Source organism: Phaeodactylum tricornutum, chromosome 3, assembly GCF_000150955.2.
Source record: "Phaeodactylum tricornutum CCAP 1055/1 chromosome 3, complete sequence".
NCBI lineage: Eukaryota > Bacillariophyta > Bacillariophyceae > Surirellales > Neidiaceae > Phaeodactylum > Phaeodactylum tricornutum.
Genome location: NC_011671.1, coordinates 153,500 through 179,508, shown reverse-complemented (window position 1 = coordinate 179,508; position 26,009 = coordinate 153,500). Strand labels below are relative to the sequence as shown.

Below are 26,009 nucleotides of genomic sequence, written 5' to 3'. Positions count from 1 at the left end.
ACAAACGAAAGGTCCGATCGGTACATCTATCTGACACCAGGAATGCGGAATTTTGCACTTTTTGGCGCGCAGTGTTTTTAAGTTCCACGAAGCGTGCGGCCGGGCGTACGGACAACGTACACACACAAAACACAAAGAGTGTGTGTGGTATCGGTAACATATATATTAATGTCAGAAAAAGGACGGTACCGCACACTCGGGGAGATTTCGACGCTGGATCCTTCCTCCCCAAACAAATTGCGAGTCCCCGGAGGTGAGTGGAAGTTGTCCCGAATCGACCAAAGCGTTGTGTGTCTCTGTCTCTCTCTCTTCGAAGAGTAGTCCCAGAAGAGAGTAGAGATGAGTTGGGTGTGGTAGTGTGGTGGAGTGACCAACAACAACGAGACGGCGGCACGGGTTCGTTTCGCTGGAACGCCCTTGCTCCTACGGATTTCGTGTCGCAAGCGACAGATTGTCGTTCCATCGGATTGGTTCGAATTCCGTTTTGTCACACTACACTTCTGGGGCACACGGAATCACAAGCTCAAGTTTGCGAAATGTCGTGGTGACCTCTGGATACGTGTCTGGTTGGGGCGATCACCACAGCCGTAACGACGACAACAACAACAACAACAAACACGGTTGACGTCGTATCCGTGTGTTGGTTGTTTCTGGTCTCGTTTCCTCTCTACGGGACCTTGCCAAGTCGTCTTTTTGCTGTGTGGTTGGCTGCTGGTGTTACTACTGTTGTTGTGGTGGACGGGTATATCAACTCTTGGCTGTCAAAGTCTGACTCAACCCTTTCTTATTTGTGGAACCTTGTTTTACAGTTACACGCAGATATTTGAGAGTGATTTGACAGTGACGTTCCCGACGGATAGAGTGTAGATACATTCATACAGTACATACATATATCCTATACTAACCAAGACAACAACATTCACAACGGCATTGTGCTCCTGTTCCAATCTCTCCGTTGACCAACACACCAATGAGTTCGGCCAATTCTTCACTGCGACCCGCATGGAATCGTGGGAGCGGTGGTCGAGGCTTCCAGCCTCCCCCCGCGGTGGAACGGAGTCGTTCCCAATCCGTCGGTTCCGAAAACGGACCGGTGGTACCACCAACGAGCGGAACTTTTAACAAATTCGCCGCGTTGGACGACGACGACGAGCAGATTGTCGCCAGTCTCGAAGCGCCGTCGCCGCCTTTGCCCAAGAGTAACCACTCTCGCAGCGAAGGCCTCCGATCCTCGATGCCGCGGACGAGTCACTCCAACGCACCACCATCCAAGACTTCCGGCAGATCCCTCGCGGATCTGGCGGCACGAACTTCGGAAGGAGGAGCACCGGTGCGGAACCGGAACATCGTGGCATCGCGCGCGACGGAGGACGCCAAGGTAACCCGCTATACGCGCGAACGACTATTGTCACTCCGACCGGAACCGCCTCTGGTACCGCCCGGACATGTTGCGCAGCTTTTACATAATACCGTCCTTCTCATGGAACATCCCCAAGACCCCGTCTGCTGGGATACCTTTGATCCGGAAGAAATATGGGCCGCGGTCCTCGCGCGCCGATCCTCCTCGTTGGCCAAAGGCTCCCGGGACGACGAAGGTCGATCCGGTATCCGCTCGGGTTTACCGGCACGTACTTCCAATACCGGCGGACGTTGGCAACGTGGAGTGGCCTTGCCGCCTCCCGACTCCCGCAACAAACCACGGGAAAAGGATGCCGAAACGCCCGGGGAGTTGTGGGATGATCCCAATCAGGGTGGAGCCGCCGCCGACTTTTCTGCCTTTGGCGGTCACCTGGATGGCCCGCAACCCGACGACGGAGTTTTTGATTTCGAGAAAATGGCCGAACAAAGCCGCTTACTCGAAGACGAATTGCACGGTCCGCGTTCGAGAACGTCCAGTGGCGCCGATGTCGAACCACGGAACCACACTCGCGACGCCGTCGCTGAACCCTCGGTACAGGTGAATCCACAACGACCCCTGGCCGCCATGGGAACGACTATACAATCCGGTTCCGGAGACAACGTCAATGTATTTGAAGATTTTGACGATCCCGCGCCGCCCAACGCGGCGCCGGCAATCCGAGCGGTGGACGAAGACCCCACCCCCAGTTCGCGACTCATGGCCATGATTGGGGTTGAAAAGGATCCAACAACGGCCGTACCGGCGGCCGGTCTCGCGTCGGCCTGGGGAGCCCCCGTTACCGCAGCCACCACTACCGCGGCAGACGCGGTGGCGATACCGTTGAATCCGTGGGGTGGACCTCTTTTGCCAACCCCCCAACCGCAACCCGATCTGCAAGCGCGTTTGCGACAGGCCGAGATGGAAAAGGCGCGAGCTGCGGAATTGCGACACCGACAAGAGCAAGAGTTGGTCCAGCGACAAGCAGAAGAGCGTGCCCGCCAGCAACAGAATTCCATCCAACAGCAGGAACAACAGGCGGGTGTGCAGACGCAGGTAGAGACGGTTCTTTTGGAACGCATCACTTCCATTCTAGAGAAATCGTGGGGACGTGCGGATCTCAGCTCCATTCTATCGACCCTCCATGAGGAAGATTCTCGAGTGATTCCGCTTCTAAACAATATTGATTTGCTGCGAACTTTGCTGCTCCGACACCCACGACGAGTGGCGGTACGTCAAGATCCAGCATTTGGTGCCGAAATGGCCGTGTTACTACTTACCAAAGAACAATGGCAGCAACAACAGCAGCAGGAAGCACGGGTGCAACAAGAAGAAGGACGCCGGCTGGAACAAAAGCGTTTAGTGGAGGAGCGGCAAAAGGCGGCAGCTCGCGATCCGGGGAGTATTCCAGTGGTAGCCGATGCTCCCTGGTTTTACTCCGATCCACAGCGCAACATTCAGGGACCCTTCCGCGGTGAAGAGATGCGACAGTGGCTTGAAGCTGGATATTTCAAAGGCGATTTGCCTATTTGTCAGCAGCCCACTGGTCCTTTCCATCCGTTAGCGGCCTTATTTCCGGATCTTTCCAAAGCCTTTATGGCACGCCAAGGCCCGAACGTGGAGCACGAAATGGCGCAAGCAGAGGAAGAAAAACGGAACCGAGAAGCGAAGGGACGAGCCGAGCGTGAGCGGCAGGCGCAAGAGGCCAAGGAACAGCAACGGCGAGCCCAAGAGGTAGCGGATCGCGAGGCTAGAGAAATTTTGGCCAAGTCTAATGGTGCCAATGAGTCTTCGAATCAACTCAAGGTAATGCTCGGGATGCCGGACCAGTCTGTGCCTAGTCCCCCGCAACCAAAATCAGAAAAGAAGAGCAAATCGAAAAAGGCCAAAGAAGTGCAGCCAGTAGAACCGCGGCTAGAAGCTGTTAAGCCCACAGCTCCGGCGTGGGGTGGAGTGAGCGCTGCCCAGCCCAATGCTCGAAAGAGTATGTCTGAGATTCAAAGGGAAGAAGCTCGCGCCGCTGCTCTTTTAGCTATGCAACAACAAAATACTCGACCATCGGGCAGTGGTTGGGCCAACGTTGCTGCCTCCAAGGGAGGCAGTACCGCTTGGTCGGGCGGCGCGGCGAAAGCGACCGCTGCTGCGGTGGTAAACAACTTAAACACGCTTGCACCATCAGCAGCTGTACAAGCTCGCGCGCCACCGCAAGGCCAAGGGGCGATGCCACCAAAACCACAGACAGCTCAGCAACGTGAGAACATGGCCGCGTCAAGTGTCTCGGATGAATTTGGGGCCAAGATGTCGCCTAGCTTTGAGAAGTGGTGTAAAGACCAGGTGTATAAATTGAACGGTACGGATGACCTGACTCTGGTAGCTTTTTGCATGACGCTTCAGGATCCAGGCGAGATTCGCCAGTATTTGTCGGCCTATCTCGGATCGACTCCTCAAGTGAACAGCTTTGCAACAGAGTTTATCAATCGTAAGGCAGGGAAGACGGGGCCCCAAGAGGAATGGGAACCGGCCGCCATTTCCAAGAAGAAAGGAAAGAAGAAGGTTGGAGGACGCTAAAGCACAACTGTTAAAACGTTAAAATCTAAGGTGATAAGAAAATACCCTTTCTTTGAAATGATATCGTTTTTTCCCCTCGATCTTTTCCTAGTACGGTAGTTGTGAAGGGAGGGCCTTTTCCGAGAAGCAAGGGTCAGGGCTACACGAAATATGGAAACGACCACTCAACGATCGTCAAAGTCCACGTCGTATTCGGTGCAATCCATCCGAGCATCATGACAAGCTGTGTACGCAATGGATACTAGCATTGCAGAAACAAAACAAGATGAGCTGTTCATGAGGCAAGCTCTTCGAGTGGCCAAAGCGGCTCTCGACATCGGAGAAGTGCCTGTAGGGTGTGTGATTGTGATGCCGACGGAAACCGGTCCTGTAGTTGTCTCCCACGGAGCCAACCAAGTCAACGCTACGCGCGATGGTACGGTGCCGTTTCGTTCTGCTCCGTGCAATGAAACCTCCTATCTCAAAAACGCTGTCTCACGTACACCCAATTTTACCAGCAACTCGGCATGCCGAAATTGTTGCGATCGATCGCATGTTGACCGGTGGCAAATCGTCGGATCAGCTTCGCTTGCCACCAGAGATTTTTGCTAGACCTGCGAAGACTGCGTCACTGCCCAAGGATTCACCATTACTTCAATGGAAAGAGGATCAGGACAATGATAAGTTACGGTTCCTTTTAGAAGACAAGTGGAAGCACGAAAAACAGAATATACGCGAGGGCACGGGGGAATGGAGAAATGCGTACGGCTGGGGCTCGGGTAGGCGTTTCAAGCCGGAGGAGCTAAAGAAGTGTCGACTTTATGTTACTTGTGAACCGTGTATCATGTGCGCAGCCGCGTTAGCTCAAGTCCAGATAAGTAAGGTCTACTTTGGTTGCCGCAATGATAAGTTTGGTGGTTGCGGATCCATTTTGCATCTACATAAAGATCATCCTCCACATCACGCAGGATACCCAGTTTCTGGAGGAATGTTGGAAGACGATGCGGTAGGACTTTTGCGATCATTTTACAATCGAGAAAATTTTCACGCGCCGGAGGATAAACGGAAACGAAAGGGGGGCAAAGACGATCCTTCCGACGTTCTGTGAACAATACGAAATACAACTAAGATGGTAATATCGTAATTAAAGCAACGAGTCTCACCCAGGAGGCAACTTAATCGCTTCATTTAGCACGGGAACGAGTGGCTTTGAACTTTTTTCGTTTCCTCTTGGCTCCAGATTTTTTCTTAGCAATCTTTTTTTCTTCGGCTATCTTGACACGTTCTTTCTGATGCTGAATTTCTTCTTTCTTTTGTTGGCGTTCGTCTTTTGCTAGCGTATTTTTCAGGTGCTCCCGAATGGTGGCGAAAGGATCTGCTTGAAAGGCTGGATGTTGCAAAACAAGGGACATTTGAGAGACTTCTCGGGCAACTAGTGACTTCTTTGACTTGTTAGATATCATCAAGTTGGGCTTAATTTTGCTCAGATCGCTTATTTTTGGTTCATCCTGAATTGGGGACACTGTCGACAAAAGGGCTTCTTTGATAGCATCCAACCCGTCGATTCGTTTCTTTTGCTCGTCTTGATGGCGGAGCGTCAGTGACGACAAGACAATTTTTTCTTTACGTAGGTATTGTTCGCGTTTCGCCAATCGTTTTCGTTGGCCTCGGCTTAAATTTGTTTCATCCGTGGCTTCTGGGATTTTGGCCGGTTCCGACACCTGTTTCGCAGTCAGCAACGATGGAGAAGCCTGGACAGATGCTGTACGAAACTTGGCTACTCTTGCAACCTTTGGCATGGTTTATAATCTCTGCAAAGAGGCGTCGTGAGGAAAGTAGAGTTGTGTACACTGAATACTGTAAAACAAGAAGCTTGGATAAAATAACATATCTCTTACGATGTATTTTGTACAATTCTCATGGTCAACGCTTGGTAGATGGACTTACAGTTACATCGTGCATGGTTGGCTCACAGTCAGACAGGGATGGGATTGGAGGGAGACTGACAGTGAACGAAAGAAGTACAAATGCCTATCGAAGTTAGTTGCACTACTAATGTAATGTAAAATAATAATAATGCCGTATTTCGAGACACATGCCGGCTTGGTCGGCTCGGGCGCGAGCCGGGTTTCCGGTTGCTCCTTTTCTCCCAATTCGATAACGATTCAGGGGAGAGTCGAACACTTTTTTCCGTTTTCTTTTCTATTGACTGTGATTCAACAAACCGCTTCCCCCCTTACTCTACTCTCTTTCACAACCGTCACATGAGCGGAACTAAATCAGGATCCAAAAAGGAGATATCCTATCCGATGGCTGCCGACAATCGGCCCTCGCAATTGGCATCGTTGTCCCAACATGTGAACTCCACAACACCCGAACGAGAAGCGGCGGGAGCTTCGGAGGTTCAAAGGGCTGTCTACAATTCCAATCCCAAATCGTACTCGAGACAGTGCAAGTCCAAGAAGCGCTTGTTCAAGCATATTTCCTTGGCCCGCCTGATGCGTCGAGTAGCTGGGAAAGGGAGCACTACAAAGCCCCGCGAGAGTTGCTCATGTCATGGTGGCAGCGACATGGAATCATTCAAACACACCCCTGTTCAGCTCAAAGACACAGCATGTGGTAAAAGTAAGCATCCCTTTGCTCAAACGGCAACATCTGGGATAATGAACAAGACAGAGCAGCAGCGAGATGCCGTTCCCACTCGACCAAGCCCTCTCCCTGGGACCGCTATGTATGGCCGCTTGCAGGCCGCCGTTCGCAACAACTTGTTACAGCTTGGTTTACCTTTGAAAAATTCATAGGACTTTGTCCAGTCTCGAGGCGCCCAACAGAGTGGTGCTGATAGTCCAGAACTTTCGTACACCTCGACCTTGACAAGCGACATTGACCAAGCGACACTTTTGATCGCCGCAGACGGTAACATCAACGCTGACAAAGTCACCAATCCCCCGCGATTACATAAAGATGACAGGCGTCTCCCTCCGCTTTCTCCTCATCGATTCTTGGTCCCACGCTTGATTCGCCTTCCAAATCACATGGAAATTCCCAAACGCAACTGGCTAGTCGGAGGGCCAGTCGAATACAATGATGGGATTTCCGAGATGACCTCGTTGGCCAGTGTCTCATCCAGTTTTGATAGCTTGGACGATTTGTTTCCCAATGGAGCATTTCTAGATGCGCCGCTTCATCTAGTGGATGAGTCGGAGTACCCTGCTTCGGTAGACAAGTCTGGACCCCGGTCAAGGTCTAAAAGCGAACACACCGCTAGCAGCATAGGTTGGGACTCAATGGAAGCACGCCTGCACTTTGGCAGCTCCTCGTCGCAAGTCCGTTCCGGATAGAACTCAGTGGGGACTATTCAGCTCAGCCTGACCATTCGACCCTTTATCGTTCCGCTGCAACACTCAAGATTCTACCAAGGACAGAAATGTGCTATTAATATCCAAGGAGGTATCCTAGATTCCGTATACGAATCTATTTCTTGCGTTGCTACGACTGCGCTTTTTTCAAAATAGCTTCACCCGCTGCAATTCGAAAGGCTTTACTATCGCCTTTTCGTCGCGTCACTTTTCGCGCCCTAGAATCTAGCTCTGCGACGGCATCATCCAAACTGACTCCAGCCTTGACCGCCCTCACCATGGCAAAGTAGAGGACATCCGCCAGTTCTTCCGCCACGTGTGCCTTCGTATCGGCTTCCGACAATTCCTGCGCTTCTTCGACCAGCTTGTCCCGCAACAGTGTCTCGTCTTGAAACAGACGTTTCGTGTAGGATCCTTCCGGAGCCGACACGAGTCGGTCTTGCAGCGTTTCTTCCAAATGTCGCAAGCCTCTCGACGTACCCCAGCACGTTAGAGTATTCAAGTGGCAAAATGCGGCAGGGGTGCCTTTTTGAGTGACCGTCACCCGCAAAGCATCCCCGTCACAGTCTTTGTCGAGCCGGTGCAGTACCTGAAAGTGTCCGGACGTGTCGCCCTTGCGCCACAATCCGTTCCGGGAACGGCTGTAGTAGACACCCCGACCACATTCCAATGCGGCGACAATAGACGACGTGGAGGAGTAGACAAGCCCCAGTGCTTCATTGTTGCGAGTACAGACGACGGTGGTAAAGAGACCGTCGTCCCGGTCGGTTTTGAGACACGCCGCGTAGGCGTGTCCGAGTTGCGAGGCGGTCGGATCGGTCAAGGCCAACCGGACTTGCCCTTCTGGGAAGCTCTGGCATACGCGACCAACCATGGCGGCGTGATCACCAGGATTCTCGTAGTCGTTGGGATTGTAGACGATTGAAATTTGCAATTGCTGGGCTTTTGCCGCTTGCACAATTTCCTGGATGACACTTTCCGTGACGGCTTCAGGATTCGATAGCTCGACACTGACGGAATCGCAAAAGGGTTGGACTTCGGCAAAGGCCACGGCGAGACTCCCGTTTCGGGTTCGTGAATCGGTATGGGGATACACAAAGTGGCCCATCAGTCTCGCTTTCGGAATTTGTGCAGTCTCAAAAGCGTCCCGATTGGTGCCGTCCACGACAATTTTGTCACAACCCGCATCGAGGAGTCCACTCGCGAGACAGCCGTCCGATTGAATCACATCCCGAGCATCCAAAACGACTTCCACATCCACGACCGTGACATCCAACTGTAAGGTTTCGACGAAATACGTCTTGGCCATGGCGATGCCCTGTTTCATCCGGGCCTTGCGTGTGGTCTGGAGCGTTTCCTGATCCGCACCGTCGGTCTCGTCCGTGAGTCCGACGTGTGCTTGTGCCACGTTCATTTGGACAATCTCGCGAAAGTCAGCGGCCCCAGGAAAGGACGATGTAGGGACGATGCGGCAACGACCAACGGCCGCGAGTGCGGCACGCTGCGCCGCGGCGTCCACCGGACGGTGGTGGAGAAAGGCGGGATACGGAAAACTCGACATGAAACGATTTCCGAACGAGTTTTATGAATATGTGCGTGTGTGTACACGGCCTTGGCAGACGAAAATGTGTCCGAAAATGTGACACCAGCAGAGTCTGCTAGGTTGTTGCGAAGCGAACAGTATCACTCGGCAAATTGTGGGGACGATGATCTCCTCTCACGTGGAGGTGTCTTTTCCAGAGTGTATTGGTTGGTGTTTTGTGTGGTGTCGAAGAAGAGTACCTACTCTACCCGGTATCTTCTACCAGTTGAAAGATTTACCGGTTTGGTTGTGTGATGTAAATCCAAGAAGTAGGTATATCCAACGAAATTCTCTTCTTTTAAATGTCCGCTACGACATGTCCTATCGTTTCCGGGGTAGGTTGGTGGTCTTTTCCCGCCCTACCCTATTCAACCCTCCATTACCGGTTTACTAAAATTCTCGGCCCGCATCACCGCACGCGGGTATCCGCCGCACGCGGGTATCCGCCGCTCGCGGAACCCCGTGCTCCGTCTCTAGCATGCGAAATTACCCGACAAAAACGGACTACGGACCACTCGTGGTGGGCCCCTCGCCGTGTCCTTTGACCAACAACAAACTACACTCCATCTCGTGTGTCGCTGCTACTTCGAAACTCGTTTTTGCGTAGGATCACCCACACATTTACATACACATACCACTTCTCTCTCATTTTCAATCTCTTTAACAACCATGCCGTTTCACCGATACGTTGAATTGGGTCGCGTGGTTTTGATCAACTACGGACCGGAGGCGGGCAAGCTCGCCACCATTATTGATATTGTCGACCAGAACAAGTGTCTGATTGACGGCCCAGAATCTATCACGGGAGTCACCCGACAAGTTATTTCCTACAAACGCCTCGCGCTGACCGACCTGAAGGTCGATATTCAGCGAAACGCTCGTCAAAAGAGTCTGCTCAAGGCCTGGACGGAAGCCGACACCATGAACAAGTGGGAATCCAGTTCGTGGGCCAAGAAACTGACGGCGCGTAAAACGCGAGCGGGTCTATCCGACTTTGACCGATTCAAGGTCATGGTGGCCAAGAAGCAAAAGACAGCCATTATTGCCAAGAAAATGGCCGAACTTGCGTAAAACCAATAAACGATTGTCAACACGAAACCTACAACAATTTGTTGTGTACGACGGACAGCGCTACCGTTTTTGTCACGCGCGCGTGTGTTTGTGCATATTAGTGTTGTCGCTGTTGGCGTGTTTCTTGTACGTGCATTGGTTTTACGTAAACGTCGTTTCATGTAGGTAGACACATAGGTGGCTCCCGTTCCAGCAGTGTACTGCTGTTGGCATTGTTGCCATGGTAATCTCAGCCGATGCTCATGTTTGTTTCGCTAAGTTGCCGGTTCCCCTCATTTCACTGCAAGTTGGAGTCGTTGTACCTAGGCTGGCTGGCTGGCTAACAACCTATACTCTACTAGAATAGTATTCGTTCTTTCCGTAGTGACACGACCAAACTAGGTTAGCGAATGTATGTGAACTGGGGTTTACAGTCAGGAAACACTCTTTTCCGCAAAGATTCTTCGTACCTTCGAGTTGCTCGTTGTTGTTGATATCATTGACGGTAAGAACTCAACGAATGATATACCAATGGACGACACAGCTTTCCTAGCTATACTCTAGAGAATAGTGAGAGAGAGATTCTGGTAGAATCGATTCGTTACTGACCGTGTGTTGCTGACTCCCGGATGACGCATGTTGAAGCTTTGCGCACTACAATTTCTACGTTTTCCGGAGTCAACCCAATCCAGACTCCCTCCGTGCGAAAGCCTTTCTCATTCTGGTAGACAGGGTTGCCATCGCATTGATTGCCATTAACCACTCGGTACGTGGCTGTCATTAAATAGACGAACTGCACACCTGCACGTTACCAACGAACAAACGGACGAACGGGACCATGAAGTGGATTGCTTGCACTTGTTTTGGCTGGGCGGTGATCGGCCCCACGCACGCTTGGCTGTCTTCGCCACAAACTTCCCCGAACCTCCTTCATCGTCGTCGTTCTCACAGTCGTCTCGCGGCGACTTCCTCCAACCAGAACGTCGTACTGCAACCGTCGGACGATCCGGCACGCTTTGATTCGTTTCAAATCGGCAACGCGCGGGTTCATCGCTATAGTCTCAACACGGACCCCGAGTCCCAGACGGAATACGTCATGTGGTACCACGGACGGGACGCGCAGTTCGATAGCGATCGCGCGCTCCCGCCTTTGTCGACCGGACGCATCGGCCGGGCCAAGAGCAAAAACGGACTCATTTGGGTCAAGGACGAACAGGGGAACTTTTCCGAAGACGTGCCGGACGTATCGCTCGGTCTCAACAAAGAGTCCTGGTGGGGGTTCGATACAGCTCACGTCGGGCTCGGCAACGTACTGTTGCCCATGAGCACACCCGCGGTCATGACGGAAGGTGGCGTCTACCTCATGTACTACATGGGTGGTAGTTTCGAAGAAACCCGCATGGCGGATTACCTGGACGACTCGAAAATTCCGGATAATCTCAAAGACGCCACCATCAAGGGTATGAATCTCAGAATTGGCGTGGCCGTATCGCAAGACGGGGTTTCCTGGGGCCGCGTGGAAGGAGACGATCCCACCGGCGCCTGTATGGTGCCCTACAATAAGGCTGATCCCAATCAAGCCGGGGAACCGGTGCCGGCCAACATGCCGGAGGAATTGTACTGTGGTTGGCCCGAAGTGGTCGTCAATCTCGTGAGTGGGAATAAGGCCGAAGCATTTCTCATGTTTTACAGTACCATGCTGAAAGAAACGAAGGAAAAAGTGATTGCCTACGCCATTTCCGAAGACGGGTTTCGGTGGTTCAAAAAAGGCTTGTGTTTGCAACCCGACAAGGACGGCATGGATGCAGCTGGATGTGCCCGGTGTTGCGTTGTGAGAGATGCATCTTTTGACGAAGAAACTTTACGATGGACAGAAATTGATTCCTGGAAAATGTACTATGAAGGCATTTCTCTAGAAGATAACAAGCACCGGATCATGATGGCAACCAGTATTGACGCACAAAACTGGCACAAGAAGGGTGTAATTCTGGATGTAGGAGCCGAGGAGGACGCCTGGGACGTTGCGGGTGTTGGGTCACCTCACCTTGTTCGGTGCGTTTGCTCAGTGACAAGGTCGATAGCGAAATCATTGTATTTTATTACTAATTCATTCTTTTTCGGGATTCGTTTTGCAGGATGGATGATGGTTCTTTGCGAATGTACTACACGGGCCAAGGCAAAGACGGAAGTACAGCGATTGGCGTCGCCAAATTTGTTCCGCGTGAAACTGACGGTGAATGGATCCGTGAACAAGCTACCATTTCGTTCGCATAAGAAAGATTTGGTTTTATAAAGAAACACTACTACTATTGCTACTATATGCATGTTTTGAAATGGCACTTGGTCACAGAATACAGCAACCTGCCAAACAGAGGGAGTTAGACGTTTCCGGCGCGTACATAGTCTTCATTCGTTGGAGGGTTAAAGACATCGTCGCCGAATTCGGACTCCATACCTTCCAAAGGTGGAATGCCCGCAATGCCGCCGCCACCAGCGGGAAAGCCGCTGCGATCAATGCCCATTCCCTCATTGCTGGGAGAATAGTCGACCTCGTCGTCTTGAGGGACATTTGCATTGATATCATCGTTGCTGATAGAGTTTTCGTCGTCGTCTAGAGGCGTCAATACACCAGACACGTTGATGTTGTCGTTGCTGGGAGAGTTTTCGCCGGTATTCGTAGGTGTAGAGACGCGATCGCTGGGTGCAAGGCCGCTCACGTTTATCCCGTCGTTACTGGGAGAGTTTTCATCGGCATTCGTTGGAGCAGAACCGCCGCTGGGCGCAAGGCCGCTCACGTTTATGCCATCGTTACTAGGAGAGTTTTCATCGGCATTCGTAGGAGTAGAGCCGCCACCGCTGGGTGTGGGGCCGCTCACGTTTACGCTTTCATTGCTTGGAGAGTTTTCACCGGCATTGGTAGGCGAAATGCCGCCATCACTGGGCGTGGGGCCACTCACGTTCACACCTTCGTTGCTGGGAGAGCTTTCAGGTTTTGGTGCTGGGGTTGGTGAGATGACATCGTCTCCTGTGATCACTAGCCCATCGTCTGAACTGGGACGATCCTCGCCCGTCATTGTGACTTCAGGTTCTGGAATAAGCGGATCGTCGTCTACAGGCCATTCGCTGAAAGCTGGACCATTGCTTTTGGTTCTACCACTGATACCATTGGCACCAGAACGGAAGTTGCGACCCTATTTCGAAATGAGGAGTGAGACATTGGACAGTTCCCGAAGCAGTGAACCAGAGAACTTACCTTTTCTCCTCCTCTAGGTGCCAAAGCCTGTGTTCTATCTTTCAATATGGCAAGAGTGCGTCCTTTGTTGATGCTCAAGTGCCTCATTCCTCGAAGTTTGGTAGCCCTGCGCACAGCATTCCCTCCTGGTTTCGATTGTCGGTACTTCAAGGTGTAGTGCGACTCGGCGTTGCTCCCTTTGACCAGATAACCCAGCAAAGCAGCCAATATAGCGTTAGCTGGATGAATCATACTTCCTGCGATAGCATGACCAGTTTTGGTGAGACTCCAGAAGATAGCACTCTTCACTCTTACCCCATCCTATTCGGCCTTTGTCTTACCTTTTTTTATGAAGCAGTCCACTAATCCCCGAAGGCTCCATTCAGCGACTGAAACCGCAGATTACAGAAATCTTTACCAAGCCTCAAGAGACGAACCGAGATGGTTGAAACGGACGTACGATTGGAATCCGCCATGTGTAACGATACTCGGGCTCCTGCAGTCATTCAACTGCCGGCCAAAGCGTATTCCCGTACAGGAATAGGTGCACATATCTATCGCAAGCGTTGCACCTTCGCTTCCTACCTCGCGCCTAACTCTTCCATGCTACTATGCGCAATCTCCAACTAATTAAATTGTTACTACATATTTACCTGGACAGGTGAGAACAGCTCCGAAGAGGAATCGTTGGATTTCTTCGCTTTGATATAGCGAACAAGCTCAGCGAAATGTGTTTTGGCTTGTGCGACGCCAGAATCGTCGGATAAAGTATTGAAGTGCTCTTTGATAAGTGACACGAGTCCCGTTATGTATGAATGCGAAATCACAGGATTTTTTTTCTCAAAGAAGAATACGTAGTGCTCCAAAAGATCGACGAACAAACCGACGTTCCCAGCATTGGCGGAAGTACACGCATCAGCTAGTTTCAAAGATCGCTGCAAACATTCTAAAGCACGCTGCGGGTTGGAGTACTTGGAAGCATTGTTACTCGCATCCACTGGGTAAAACAAGTAAGCGCATTGTGCCACTAGCTCGCATTGATCCGCTTTCTTCAATAGCTTTGCTGAAAATTGTGCCGTTTTTGTGATCAGCCCTTCGTAATCCTCTTTGCTAAGCGACACCACGGAGAGCAAGGTACCAATCATTCGTGATACACAACGGTACTGTACCTTTGAGTCTGATACTGATTCTTCGTATAAGGCAAATGCTTGTGTCATGAGCTCGTAAGAGATTGCGGAGAATTCCGATGATCGCTTTGCCAGCAAATCAGCAATAAGCGATACTTCTAAATAGAGCTTGATGCCAACCTCCGCGTTGGCCCTTCCTATCATAGACAGCGTGTCTTGGATGAACACGAATACATTTCGGGAGCTGTAGTACGGCAGAAGGAAAAACGTCTGTCAGTACGCGCAGACTTAGCGTCATTCACATACTCGTATGGTAGAAATGTGAATTCGTACCTGGTCGCTTTCGTTTTCGACATAGATTTCGTTTCCGACATAGATTTCGTTTCGGACTCAGTTTCTGCTGTCTTTTGCGGAATATCCACTTTCTTACTTTCTGATATGCTGTCGTCTTTGTTTTCGATGTCTTTTTCTCTGGGACTGTCGTCTCTGTCATCATCATTATTCTCTTTCGGACCATCACTATCGTTGCATTCGTGCTGCTCCTTTGGAATATCATCGTCGCCGCTGCCGTCTTTCGCCATAGCAGTGCTGCCGTCTTCCTTATATTCTATCGGCAGGCTCTCATCGTTGCTATTTTCCGTGTCAAAAATCCGGCGGCCAAGTCGACAACAAGCAAATACAACGGCTACCAACGTTCGACTTGCGCGTTTAGTCCCACCCAGATTGATATGCTCACGAGCAATTTTGAGCATGGCAAATATCACATCAGTATCTTCGTGATCCAAAAGATGGATAAGTTTAGCAACCAGAGCATCCTCGCGTGCCAATTCCGGGGACGGTGCCGCCGCTGACGAATGATCATTGTCGTTAAAGGAAGACTGGCTGAACGATGGAGCGTCAGTCTGAGTGACCCCCAATCCGGCCATGAGACTGGCTGTATTTGCCATGTGAGTCGGCTGCGGCTGTGGTCTACTTATCCCCGATGCTGTATTGTTGGGATTGCGAATTACTGGCTCAATCACGCTAAACAGCTCTTCAATCTCGTCCAGATTTGTAGGAGGCGCACCCGCCTTGTCGACAGCTTCTAGCATTTTGATGGCCACTTGCCGGCGGCTCGTCCAGGGCAAGAACCGAATTAACCCATTAAAATGCTCGAGCTGCAATACTTTCAACGCCAACGAATCGAGTGGAATGGACAAAAGTTTTTCCAGCTCGGCCACCGACACATCGTCCAGAGGTCGGATGATGCTTGCCCTGGTAGCGTCGCTAGGATCGTACGACGCGTTGGCTTGGCGCAGAGCTGATGAGCAGAGTCCCAAACAGGTGCTGACTTGGTCTAAGTTACCGGGGTAGCACTTGAGAGAAAACTGCAAGAGCGCGGATTGTAAACGGATTACTTCGCGGGAGGTCAGTTTGGGTCCGCGCGCATTGTAGACTTTCTGGACACAGTCTTCAAAAAGTCGGAAAGAATCACGAGCCAGTGCCTTTTTGACTTGATTCGTATCACTCTCGTCGAGCAACTCTTCTTCCGCCAAGTAATTCGCCAGCCGATCCATGAGCCCTTGCAAAATTGTGCGAATGTTTACCTTGTCCCGTAATCGCGGACAGACATTCAACAAAATCGGCAAGGTCTCGATGTGGTATTCATCCGGAAAGGCCTGGACCAAACAATCCATCAAGTAGGCTTGCGATAAGGGTTCCCCGGTCGTGACAATATGTTCCAGAATCTGCGACAGAATGACTTCTCCGTAAATTTTGGACGTGACGTGTTCGAGTTGCGAAAGACGGACCAAATTGGTCCCCACCAGCACTCTCAGTTCGTTGCGTTCACGAGCTCGACGACGACGGACTTCCTTACTCCGTCCATCCCCCGGCAAATGCTGCATACGCACCCAAAGCTTGTTCATTTCCATGAAATTATTGAGAATGAATTCGTACGAATCCTTGACGGTGCCGACGGGAACCGGCGCGGCGGTTTGACCGACGTCAAGATTGTCGTTGTCGTCATGGCTCTTGGTTTCGTCGTCCGCCAATTCTTCTTCGGAAACAATTGTTTCCAGATGGGGGGTCGACGGGTGGTGGGGCGCGGGTGTATCGGGTAGTTTGTCTTTGAGAGCGGTCAAGAGATAGTGTCGTAAGAACAAGCCTCGCGTGGGATTCTGTTCGCACTTGACGGCTTGAACGAGGTCGTTCAGCACCCAGCACACGTCCGCGTCGCCTCCCGACCGAATCCAAGCCGATCCGGCGGTAATTTGCAAATACAAGCGCGAGACGACCCGGGGACAGTATTGAACGCAATCATAGAGTTCCGTCATGGTATAGGGTGCGCGACGCAGATGCTGCGGCGACGCAACGATTTCAATCGTTGGCTCGGTGTTGTACATTGTTGGATTGGTCAAATTCAGCAAATAGTCTTCCAAGGCCGGCATTTCTTCCAGGGCCCTCATGTAGAGTTCGTAGTAATTCTTGGGCGTGAGCGATGCGGACAAACCCGTATTGGTGGGACCGGTCGCCGTATGGGTCGTGTGGTGATGTCCGTGCGGAGGTCCCCCCAATTCTCCCACCATGTGAGCGGCCCGATCCAACGCAACGGGTAGATTACGTTCGTCCATGGCTTGGCGCATATAGTAGGCGTGTTCCTGGACCTTGCGCGATGCGTCGGTGAGCATGCGCTGCTGAGCGGCCTGTGCCTGCGGAGTAATGGGGGCGCTGTTGTTGTTGTTGTTAACGTGACTTCTGCTGTGGACACTCGTGGTACTACCGGGCGGTGGATTTTGAGTTGTTGGTGGTGGTAGGGTACTGTTGGGCTGTGCAGCGGTATTGTAGTTGGATTGTGCACCGTCGTTGGGCTGCGGTTGCGGATTTGATATTTGTGGCTGTTGCGGTGCGTATGACCCGTACGTCCCTCCCGTTACATTCATCGGCGGATTACCTCTGGCGTACGTTCCTGGTAGTCCACCGGACGGGGGTGACGGGGATGAGGTGGAGGGACCGTACGCTGCGGATGGCTGTGGCTGCGACTGGTACGCGTGGGCGGATCGTGACGCGTACGATCCACCCACCAGAGGTGGGATATTCCGCACGGGGGCTCCGGAATAGGCGTGGGACTGTCCGGTGTGGATGGACACCGACCCGTCTCGGGATGCGTGCGCTTGTGCGGAACGCGACGCGTAGGAAGATGCCGCTCCTTGCGGTGGAGGCGGTGCTTGGGATTGCGGAAGAGACTGCGAGGATGCGGTCCCGTAGGCGTGTGCCGAACGAGCCGCGTACGACGACGCCGCCATGGGCGTGTCGGGATAGAGTGCGGGTGTCGTGGGTGCACCCCCGTAGTACGGCGTTGCTTGTGTGGGGTAGGGTGAAAGCGTGGAGGATGGCGCAAAGCGGGTGACGCTCCCGGAACCGGGAGGATAGGGGGAATACGGAGCCGGGGTTTCGGGGGAGGGTTGGGACGATGCGAACGCAGTGCTAGTAGTAGTGCTGTTGTTGGGATTGGGTTGGACGGAACCGCCAGGTCCGGACTGGAACCCGTCTCCGGGACCGCCACCCATCGTCCCCCAAGCTCCGCCTGTTTGACTCCCATCGCTCTGCACCGAAGGTGCTTGGGATGCATTGGAAGTTACACGTTCCATTCTCTACAATCTGCCAAATCTCAACGGAAGGAGTGCGAAAGACACACGCTCGTGGCTTGCGCAGCAACAACTGTAACCGTCACAATAAACAAACCAGTAAGCAGTGTCAAGGGTCCAAACAAAAGTCTGGATCTTTGGGAGCAAAGAAAATTGCTCTCTCGTACCCAAACACGTCGAATACACTCGTCGAGAAGCACCCACGAGGGTTTTCGTCAACAGTACCGAGACTAGTGGTGGAAATACTATACGTCTTCTTGGTGTTTGTTTGTTTATTGGGCAGGGAGAGATTCACAATGGTCCCGTTATTCACAGTCCAACCGGGTTGCGAACGGGTTGGGATTCTGTCTCAACCTGAACGTTACAGTGATTCGTGTGTCGACTGCCTTTCCCTTGCCGGCGGCGGCGTGCCGTGCACTCTAGCTAGCGTGGCTAGTAAGGCAATCTCACTACCACACCCTGGCGTACTCTGTTAGTAACCTGTAATTTGTACTATACACGAGCGTCCTATGGTAGTACTCGTATATCTTCTTCATTTCAATAGTGGGTGCGTGTACTTTCGTTCGCAAACTTGGCATTTACTGTTCCATTATCTGTACCTTATAGTAGAACTCCTTTCCTGTCGAGTCCCGTTCCCCCGTTGAAAAATGCTGTCTTTCACAGTCAATAGTACATTCGAAATACCCAAGGATCTGTCTCGAGCTAACGTCTCATCGACCGTAGCCCCCCGTTCCCACTACGAGCATGACTGCCTAGTCGCTAGAGTGCGGGAACACGCTTGTAAGCGAACGTGTACAACGAAAAACTATTGGTTACAGTACGTGACCACGACATAGTTCGCATCAAAAAGACACCATATCGCATCACGCCCCCCTTTGCATGGTCCCCATTCTACGGAGTCGCCGTCGCCGGTGGCGCAAACGCTGGAATCCCGGTCACGGCCCGTCCTAAAATCAGTGCGTGAATATCGTGCGTTCCTTCGTACGTGTTGACGGCTTCCAGATTCAGAACGTGCCGAATCACGTGGTACTCGTCCGACACGCCGTTGCCGCCCAGCATGTCCCGGGCCACCCGGGCAATATCCAACGCCTTGCCGCAATTGTTCCGTTTCAGTAACGATATCATTTCCGGTTGCGCCCGACCGCTTTCCATCAATCGACCGACTTGGAGACACCCAGCGCGGCCCAGCGCAATCTCCGTCAGCATATCGGCCAGTTTCTTTTGTACCAGCTGATTCGCCGCCAAGGGGGCACCGAACTGGGCGCGTTCCAGCGTGTAGGACCGGGCTTGGTGGAAACAAGCTTCGGCGGCCCCCAGTACGCCCCAGGCAATCCCGTACCGGGCGTGGTTCAAACAAGAAAACGGTCCCTTCAAGCCCGCCACGGATAATTCGTTCTCCAGTGGCACGCGAACGTCGTCTAGAAAAATATAGCCCGTCGCGGACGCCCGTAACGAAAACTTGCCTTCGATGGACGGTGTTTCCAAACCCGGTGTACCCCGGTCCACCAAATACCCCTTGATAGTTCCCGCCTCGTTCCGAGCCCACACAATGAAGACGTCCGCCTTGGGGGAATTCGTAATCCAGTTCTTGCTCCCGTTCAACACAACCTCGTTGCCGTCCCGGCGCGAGCGTGTTTCCATCAAGCTCGGATCTGAACCGTGATTGGGCTCGGTCAGGCCAAAACAACCAATCAAATTGCCCTTGGCCAATTCCGGCAGATAGGTTCGTTTCATACGTTCGTTGCCGTACGCGTAGATGGGATACATGACGAGGGAGGATTGGACGGACATGGCGGAACGATAGGCCGAGTCGACACGCTCCACTTCCGTCGCAATCAAACCGTACGAAACGTACCCCAGGCCGGCACCGCCGTACGCGCTCGGCAGCGTCGATCCCAGCATCCCCACCGCACCCATACGCCGCATCATCTCGTGGTCCAACACGTGTTCGTGGCGATTGGCCTGTACAATGCCTGGCAGTAACTCGTGCTGACAAAAGTCTGCCGTCGCTTGTTGCACAGCGTGCTCTTCGTCCGATAATTGGAGAGGATAGAGTTGCAGAGGATCTTGCCAATCAAACGACGTGCTTTTATCGCCAAACGCGTTGTGTACGGGAGGAGCAGCCAAGGTGCTGTCGTTTTCCATTTCATCCATACCGTTATTCAGCAAGGATGACGCCCAACGACTACAACAGCATCGGGAAGGGTGCTTGGGGTAGGCAACACGAGTACTGCTCGGACGACAATGGTTCGCCCAAGCGTTCCTCGCCGTCACCGAAGCCGCTCTTTGTAAACCGCGCAACATTGGACGCGCTCCTCGTTTATTGCCCTGTTCCGAAAAGGAAACACGCTACCAACCAAGTCTGGTGGATGCACGTGGATGATTGATGAAATAGACCACTGGCGGTTTGGATCAAACGCAGCAACGGAACAAGAACAAAAAACGAGTTCTGATTGTTGGACGCCGGTCAAAATCCTTTTCTTGACGTCGTGTTTACAGTTTAATATATGCGTTGGGCGACGGATTGGCTAACAAAAACCCTAGTTTTTGATGGAACAAGGTTTTACATTACAGTAGATTTGACCGGAACAACCTCAGAGACGACTGTGAAACACACTTTTTTAGAATACCACATAAGTATTACCCGTTACCTCTCTCACTTTCAATCATCTTCATAGCTTGTTTACTTCGCAAAGATTGCTCATCAATACCAACATCCGTGTTCCTACCTGAACGTAAGCAAAAATTGGGGACTATCCATGGCTACCAACATCTCCGTAACCGCTGCCATGCCCCACATATAACTGCCGGAATCCCTTTGTGGTTCTAACAGTATTCCATGCTTGTCAAACCTCAAGAGAAGTAACGTTCAGCGCATCTGGTAAAAGGCTTCAATTGATTTGCTGAGGTCGTAATCGTTCGATTTCAGCAGGGAGGCGCACACGTCTTCGTCGGCGTTGGTCACCGATTTCATCCGTGCCAACATGCCCCGCAGCTCGTCCAAATCGTTCGTATCCGTGTCCTTCCATAACACTTGACGATCCTTCAATGTCTGTAGCACGGTTTTTTCTGCAATATTGTGTATGCGAAAAAAAGTAGACACAAATTAGACGCGCGGCACCCAACACGAAACCGACGCAACACGCCAACCATCCCTTCCGATTCTTTGCTCATTCCAGGTTTATCATCATGCAAGTTTCGCTCGTACGTACCCAAGGCAAAGTCATACGGTTTGGCAACGGGAGGTTGGCGCGCAGCTTGGAGAATTTGGGCTGGCAAGCGGACAGGGGCCGAATGCGCGGCTCCCCCAGCCGATGTCAAGACGACCCGACAAGCCGACAAATTAGGATAACCAAGCGACGATCCGTCGTTATAATCTTCCATCGTAACCGTGGTGTTGTCAAATAATAACGCGTTTGGGGTGCTCAACGGTGAGCCCGTGCTTGCTTTCTTCGTTTGGGGCGAAGGCGAACCGGCTCAATCACAGAAGGCGTAGAGCTGTGAACCACTGTTTCTGACTGTGAATGTTCGGAGTCGCACTGAGTCGTCGAGTTCACGTGTGGGTCGTGCTTAGGCGAAGGGTTAGGTTTGTGACTGCCGGACCAACGTTGATTGCCTACGAGACAGACTTGCTCTCTGTTAGCTAGGTAACTTTACAGCAATTTTTAGACTTAGACGTTGAAAGGGAATCCGCGACCCAGAGTATGCCAAGTGGTGGTATATAAACGGAGAATTCCAACGCCCTCGTTGCCCAAAAAGACTGCTGCGACCCTCTGACGGTCATCACTGGAACGTCGCATTATGATACAATAGACGATATGATTGGTTTAATAGTGTGTCTTACATCGTTCACTTGTGAGCAGAGATCCAGTTGGTCGTGTAGGCTGACAAGAGACGGAAAAACTGAACAACGCGTCTTCAAACCTGATCGGGCTCGTCCGTAACCCCATTCTCCTTGTAAAAGACCTGCCCAGATACTTCCATGAATTCTCGACAGTGAAGACCACCATTCTTCTTGCTTGACTTTGGACTGTTAGAGTTTGTCCCTCGTTACACGGGGAAGAGAGAATATCGAGCGAAAGGTAGACCTTCTTGCCCCTGAAACGTCCTTTCGGTGTCCGTTTCTACGTGGATTGCTACGGAAGGGCCGGTATAGAACTTGGCAAAAAGTAAATCGACCCACTAAGTGTAAAGGTTTGGGGAGATACCATCTTTCTGCATCGGTTGGCATCAATCTGCATTTCGATTACTTCGAAACAATGAAACGGAGGTTACCGATAGACTCCGTTGGTACAGGGAGAAGGAATCCGAAAAAGCCGACAGAGTTCGATCATCAGGGAAACGATCAGCAGGTCGAGTTAGGACTGCAGGAGACTCAAACACGAGCTGCAGTGGCAGCGCAACGACATGGCAGGAGACTCAATCACAGCGAGGAGACTGCAGGCGATGACAGTGCTCTCTCGCATCTGCCTCACGGCTCGCAAATGTCGACTGAACCCACTAATGGCAAGTCTTACCGATCATCTCGCGGGGAGCTTCCGATTATGAGGTTCCAGGATAGCGAGGCGGCGGCTGCTGCTAGTTCTGTGAGTGCTTCCTCGCAATCCTCTCCCACCAACCAGAGTGAAGCTGGTTCTAACTTGCCGGGATCTCCCATGCTGGGTGCCAGAGCTCCCTTATCCGCCGGTGCCAGTAGTAGACCTTTTCGAAAATCGCTCATTTCAAATCTCATGGATTTGCCCTCCGAGTCGCACTGGGAGGATCGCGTCTCTGTTGAACGCCCAAAATCGATTGTTCGACGAGCCCGGTTGTTGTGCGGAAAGGTCGTCGAAGCACCTGCCGTGCAACTCACGATTGTTACACTCATTGTCATCAACGCTATTTTGATGGGTGTTGCTACTTTTGATTTCGTCACGGATCGCCCACACATCAATCGCGCGTTTGAAACTACCGACCGTGTCTTCTTGATCATTTTCACAATTGAGTTGTCTTTGCAATTCATTTATCGGAGTTTGGGGCTATTTATGGACGGGTGGCTGGTGTTCGACTTCGTTATTGTCATCACCAGTTGGAGTCTGGAAAGTTTGCAAATTATTCGGGCTTTTCGCGTATTTCGAGCCTTTCGTTTAATCAATCGGGTGGGGCCACTTCGGGAGCTCATCATGGCGCTTGGAACCGTCATGCCGCGGATGTACGCGATTGGCACGCTGCTCCTTCTTATCTTCTACGTGTACGCGGTACTCTTTACCGAACTGTTTCGGGATTTAGAGCTTTCCGAGAACTATTTCGGATCTTTGGACGTGGCCTTATTCTCTTGCATGCAGTTCATGACGTTGGAGTGGGCGGATACAGCAAGAGAATGTATGGAACAACGGTCATGGGCCTGGATGCCTTTTGTCAGTTTCATCGCCATTACCGGTTTTATCGTTTTCAACTTGATTGTGGCGGTCGTTTGTGACGCCGTATCGGTTGTGGACCAGCAATCCCGGGCCGACAAGGCAGGGAATGTCGAAACGGACTTGATGAAGTTACACCACGCACAGGAGCGGTTACAGGAATTGTCCGAAACTGTAGACGATATGCGAACGCGACACGAAAAACTTCAACGGACGATACTACTGTTGGGCACAACGCTGCAATCATCGAGTGCAATTCGACCTCGTCTTCAAGGAAAAACGCACCCCGGCTCTTTGCTGGGTCCCAGTATGAGTGACAACGACGATTCTCCACAGATTGGTAGCAGTTCAAGCCATAGCAACGGGGAAGAAAACGATGGAGTTGGTAATGAAGACGACAAGGCACGTGGCTTTTCGGAGTATCAAGCCCTTAGTATCCAGTCGCACACGCTAAGTGAGACCACAATGGACCCGCTAATGGCTTCCTTTACTGTACGATCGCAGCAGAGCGACACGAATTTGACGCAGAGCTCGACTTCGCTAAGTGCGTACATTAGCGCTGGATCGACGAGTTTGGAAGGTGCCGAAGCCCGCACCACCGACGCTCTGGCCTCCGTTCAATCTCAACGAGCACCGTGGGCTCCCAAAACATTGTCTGAAAGCTTGCTGCAACGTGGCGAAGCCGATAGTGAACCTTCCGAATCTATAGGGGAAGGATGGGAAGACTCTGAAGAAGCGGTAACCATGGCAAGCCTGGCCATGAGAGGCTACTTGAATCCTTCGTCGACCCAGCGGAGTCGACCAAACAGGGCCTCTTCGCCTGCCACGGCGGCTACCGAACAGTCGTCAGCCACAACGGTCGATCCGAACGGAGAGGCAACCCAAAATCAACAAAACGGAACGGAAAGAAAATCGAGCTCAGGCACGACCACAACAAAAGTTACAGCACGAGAGGAGATGCCACCTATGGTAACCCTGTTTCCAAGTGTTCCCCCGCAACCGTCACCGTCGCGAAAGCTTTTGCCGATGAAGTCGTTATTTTCTCCATGAAAGGCAAAAGCTATGGAAGGCGTAATGCACCCCCTATCCTTGATGCTTCGCTGAATGCTGGCCTTATAACTTGAAATCATTACTCTGAAATCAAAGGGGATTTTAACACGTTTAACGGGAAGTAACATGATATTAGCCTTCCTAGTCCACCTTGACCTTAATCGGCTTCGGTGAGAGGATTCGGAAGATAAGTGGTGATGAGAGAATGATAATTGGCTCAATGGTCCACATAAAATCCCCCAAAAAGTTGCCATTCCAGTCGGCGGCGTCATTTTCCATGTTCAGTAGCAAATGCTTGATGTATACTGGCTGTTTCTGTTCATCATCCCAGTAGTATACTACAATGCCCACAAGGTATCCGTAGAAGGCCAACGCGTTTATGATCAGATAAACAAATTCCCGATAGCCACCCCATCGCGTGACTCGACTAGCCCCCAACAGCTCCTGGGCTTTGGAGCGCAACGTCTCCTGGTGCATACTCGACTCAACCTTTTTGTCTTTGCTTTTCGTCTTCTCCTGTTTCACGGAGAATGGCTCCAACAACGCCGTGAGCTTCGCTTTTTCTGCAGCCATGAGCTTTTCTTCGTGAATTTCGTCGCACGGCTCCAGCACGCCGACGCCTGCGTCCCAAAAGGGCAGCCATAGTGTCAAGGTTTCCATCGAGCTGAGCCCTAGATCCTCCACCGACCACACCGTTTTATCGGATTGCATCATATCGTGGGCCAAGTTCTCCATACGATTCGCTTTGTCCCACTGCTCTAAAGTGTCCTTCCACATAAACCACAAGAGCGGGATAAGACATAATTCCATGACGGTCAGAGCCTGAATGAGTGCCGGCAATCCACCAATCCAGGATGTTTCCGTCACGTGCCAAGAGTTCCCAGTCAACCAGAAAAATCCAGTACCGATAAAAAATACATTTAATCCGATATAGATACTCCGTAAGGCGAATTTAGCTTCCTTGATGAGCGAGGCATCGATGAAGCGATCGGCCGGTGAAAATGCAATGACGTTGGAGGCGCGTTTCGTCAGCAACCGTACAACGCGACGGTACTTTCCAATACTACTCCAAAACATCTTCCATCCTGACGTGGTGGTGGAGAGCAAGGCATACAGTTGCCAAATCGAGATTAGGACTTCCAGCGGCGTCGTCTTGTGCAGTGGCTCGGGCAAATCATAGTAACGCAGGGTCACGTTGGGATCCCACAGGAAAGTGTCTGTCAACAGTCCGAGGTCCTTGATGCAGCAAAGACCGTTTCGCAACAACTGCACGACAGCATCCATAGTCGTTAGTACTAGTAGACAGCCGAAGCACCAATCCTTAATTGACAGCAATCAAAGGCCTTGTGATTTTGCGGAAAGTTCGATGATGAAAACACCAAGGAAGGGTACTCGTCTACCTTTTAATACAAGACCGGTCAGTCGGAAATCGGGAAACGAGTAGTAAGAGGCGTAACAGACGGACAGACGGAAAAATGAATGGAGAAAGAAATCAAAGAAACTAGGTATTTCATTCGGCGTTTGTACTATTCTGACAATGTACGATATACGGGAGAATTACACGGCTAACTGACAGTGAACAAAGACGCCTCTGCATCTTTTCCAAGACGTGACGTAAATCGATTGGAGTGCCCGGAGAACCTA

The 26,009-nt window shown here is 51.6% G+C and overlaps 11 protein-coding genes across 11 annotated transcripts; 6 read left to right on the top strand and 5 right to left on the bottom strand.

Moving 5' to 3' along the window:
- Window positions 1-643: 643 nt before the first annotated feature.
- Window positions 644-4,019, top strand: PHATR_43835 (predicted protein). The gene has a single exon (XM_002186257.1). It carries the CDS (start codon window positions 971-973, stop codon window positions 3,962-3,964), a length of 2,994 nt encoding a protein of 997 aa, XP_002186293.1. The 5' UTR covers window positions 644-970; the 3' UTR covers window positions 3,965-4,019.
- Window positions 4,020-4,216: 197 nt separating this feature from the next.
- On the top strand, window positions 4,217-5,111 carry PHATR_25581 (predicted protein). Its single transcript, XM_002186256.1, has 2 exons — window positions 4,217-4,384; window positions 4,653-5,111. Exons 1-2 carry the CDS (start codon window positions 4,241-4,243, stop codon window positions 5,049-5,051), a joined length of 543 nt encoding a protein of 180 aa, XP_002186292.1. The 5' UTR covers window positions 4,217-4,240; the 3' UTR covers window positions 5,052-5,111.
- Window positions 5,112-6,499: 1,388 nt separating this feature from the next.
- On the top strand, window positions 6,500-7,284 carry PHATR_33147 (predicted protein; the record flags this gene model as incomplete). The annotated part of the gene is made up of 2 exons (XM_002186255.1): window positions 6,500-6,568; window positions 6,745-7,284. The coding sequence occupies 2 exons, from the start codon at window positions 6,500-6,502 to the stop codon at window positions 7,282-7,284; spliced, it is 609 nt and encodes a 202-aa protein (XP_002186291.1).
- A 199-nt stretch (window positions 7,285-7,483) lies between these two features.
- PHATR_3140 (predicted protein) lies at window positions 7,484-8,071 on the bottom strand (the record flags this gene model as incomplete). Its single annotated transcript, XM_002185974.1, has 1 exon — window positions 7,484-8,071. A coding segment is annotated over one exon (588 nt), but the record flags the coding sequence as incomplete, so codon positions are not given.
- Window positions 8,072-9,460: 1,389 nt separating this feature from the next.
- PHATR_25577 (predicted protein) lies at window positions 9,461-9,989 on the top strand. Its single transcript, XM_002186254.1, has one exon. The coding sequence runs from the start codon at window positions 9,554-9,556 to the stop codon at window positions 9,953-9,955; it is 402 nt and encodes a 133-aa protein (XP_002186290.1). The 5' UTR covers window positions 9,461-9,553; the 3' UTR covers window positions 9,956-9,989.
- Window positions 9,990-10,663: 674 nt separating this feature from the next.
- Window positions 10,664-12,208, top strand: PHATR_43831 (predicted protein; the record flags this gene model as incomplete). The annotated part of the gene is made up of 2 exons (XM_002186253.1): window positions 10,664-11,986; window positions 12,070-12,208. The coding sequence occupies exons 1-2, from the start codon at window positions 10,773-10,775 to the stop codon at window positions 12,206-12,208; spliced, it is 1,353 nt and encodes a 450-aa protein (XP_002186289.1). The 5' UTR covers window positions 10,664-10,772.
- A 104-nt stretch (window positions 12,209-12,312) lies between these two features.
- On the bottom strand, window positions 12,313-18,149 carry PHATR_43830 (vacuolar protein sorting-associated protein 35; the record flags this gene model as incomplete). Its single annotated transcript, XM_002185973.1, has 6 exons — window positions 14,627-18,149; window positions 13,820-14,537; window positions 13,752-13,792; window positions 13,508-13,542; window positions 13,188-13,423; window positions 12,313-13,125 (listed from the first exon to the last, which is right to left on the bottom strand). Exons 1-6 carry the CDS (start codon window positions 17,920-17,922, stop codon window positions 12,313-12,315), a joined length of 5,139 nt encoding a protein of 1,712 aa, XP_002186009.1. The 5' UTR covers window positions 17,923-18,149.
- A 557-nt stretch (window positions 18,150-18,706) lies between these two features.
- PHATR_25572 (predicted protein) lies at window positions 18,707-20,335 on the bottom strand. Its single transcript, XM_002185972.1, has one exon. The coding sequence runs from the start codon at window positions 20,221-20,223 to the stop codon at window positions 18,811-18,813; it is 1,413 nt and encodes a 470-aa protein (XP_002186008.1). The 5' UTR covers window positions 20,224-20,335; the 3' UTR covers window positions 18,707-18,810.
- A 453-nt stretch (window positions 20,336-20,788) lies between these two features.
- Window positions 20,789-21,303, bottom strand: PHATR_33141 (predicted protein; the record flags this gene model as incomplete). Its single annotated transcript, XM_002185971.1, has 2 exons — window positions 20,789-20,988; window positions 21,132-21,303. 2 exons carry the CDS (start codon window positions 21,301-21,303, stop codon window positions 20,789-20,791), a joined length of 372 nt encoding a protein of 123 aa, XP_002186007.1.
- An 875-nt stretch (window positions 21,304-22,178) lies between these two features.
- Window positions 22,179-24,419, top strand: PHATR_43828 (bacterial type voltage activated sodium channel; the record flags this gene model as incomplete). Its single annotated transcript, XM_002186252.1, has 2 exons — window positions 22,179-24,284; window positions 24,369-24,419. 2 exons carry the CDS (start codon window positions 22,179-22,181, stop codon window positions 24,417-24,419), a joined length of 2,157 nt encoding a protein of 718 aa, XP_002186288.1.
- An 87-nt stretch (window positions 24,420-24,506) lies between these two features.
- PHATR_43827 (predicted protein) lies at window positions 24,507-25,717 on the bottom strand (the record flags this gene model as incomplete). Its single annotated transcript, XM_002185970.1, has 1 exon — window positions 24,507-25,717. The coding sequence occupies exon 1, from the start codon at window positions 25,647-25,649 to the stop codon at window positions 24,507-24,509; it is 1,143 nt and encodes a 380-aa protein (XP_002186006.1). The 5' UTR covers window positions 25,650-25,717.
- Between the last annotated feature and the right edge of the window lie 292 nt (window positions 25,718-26,009).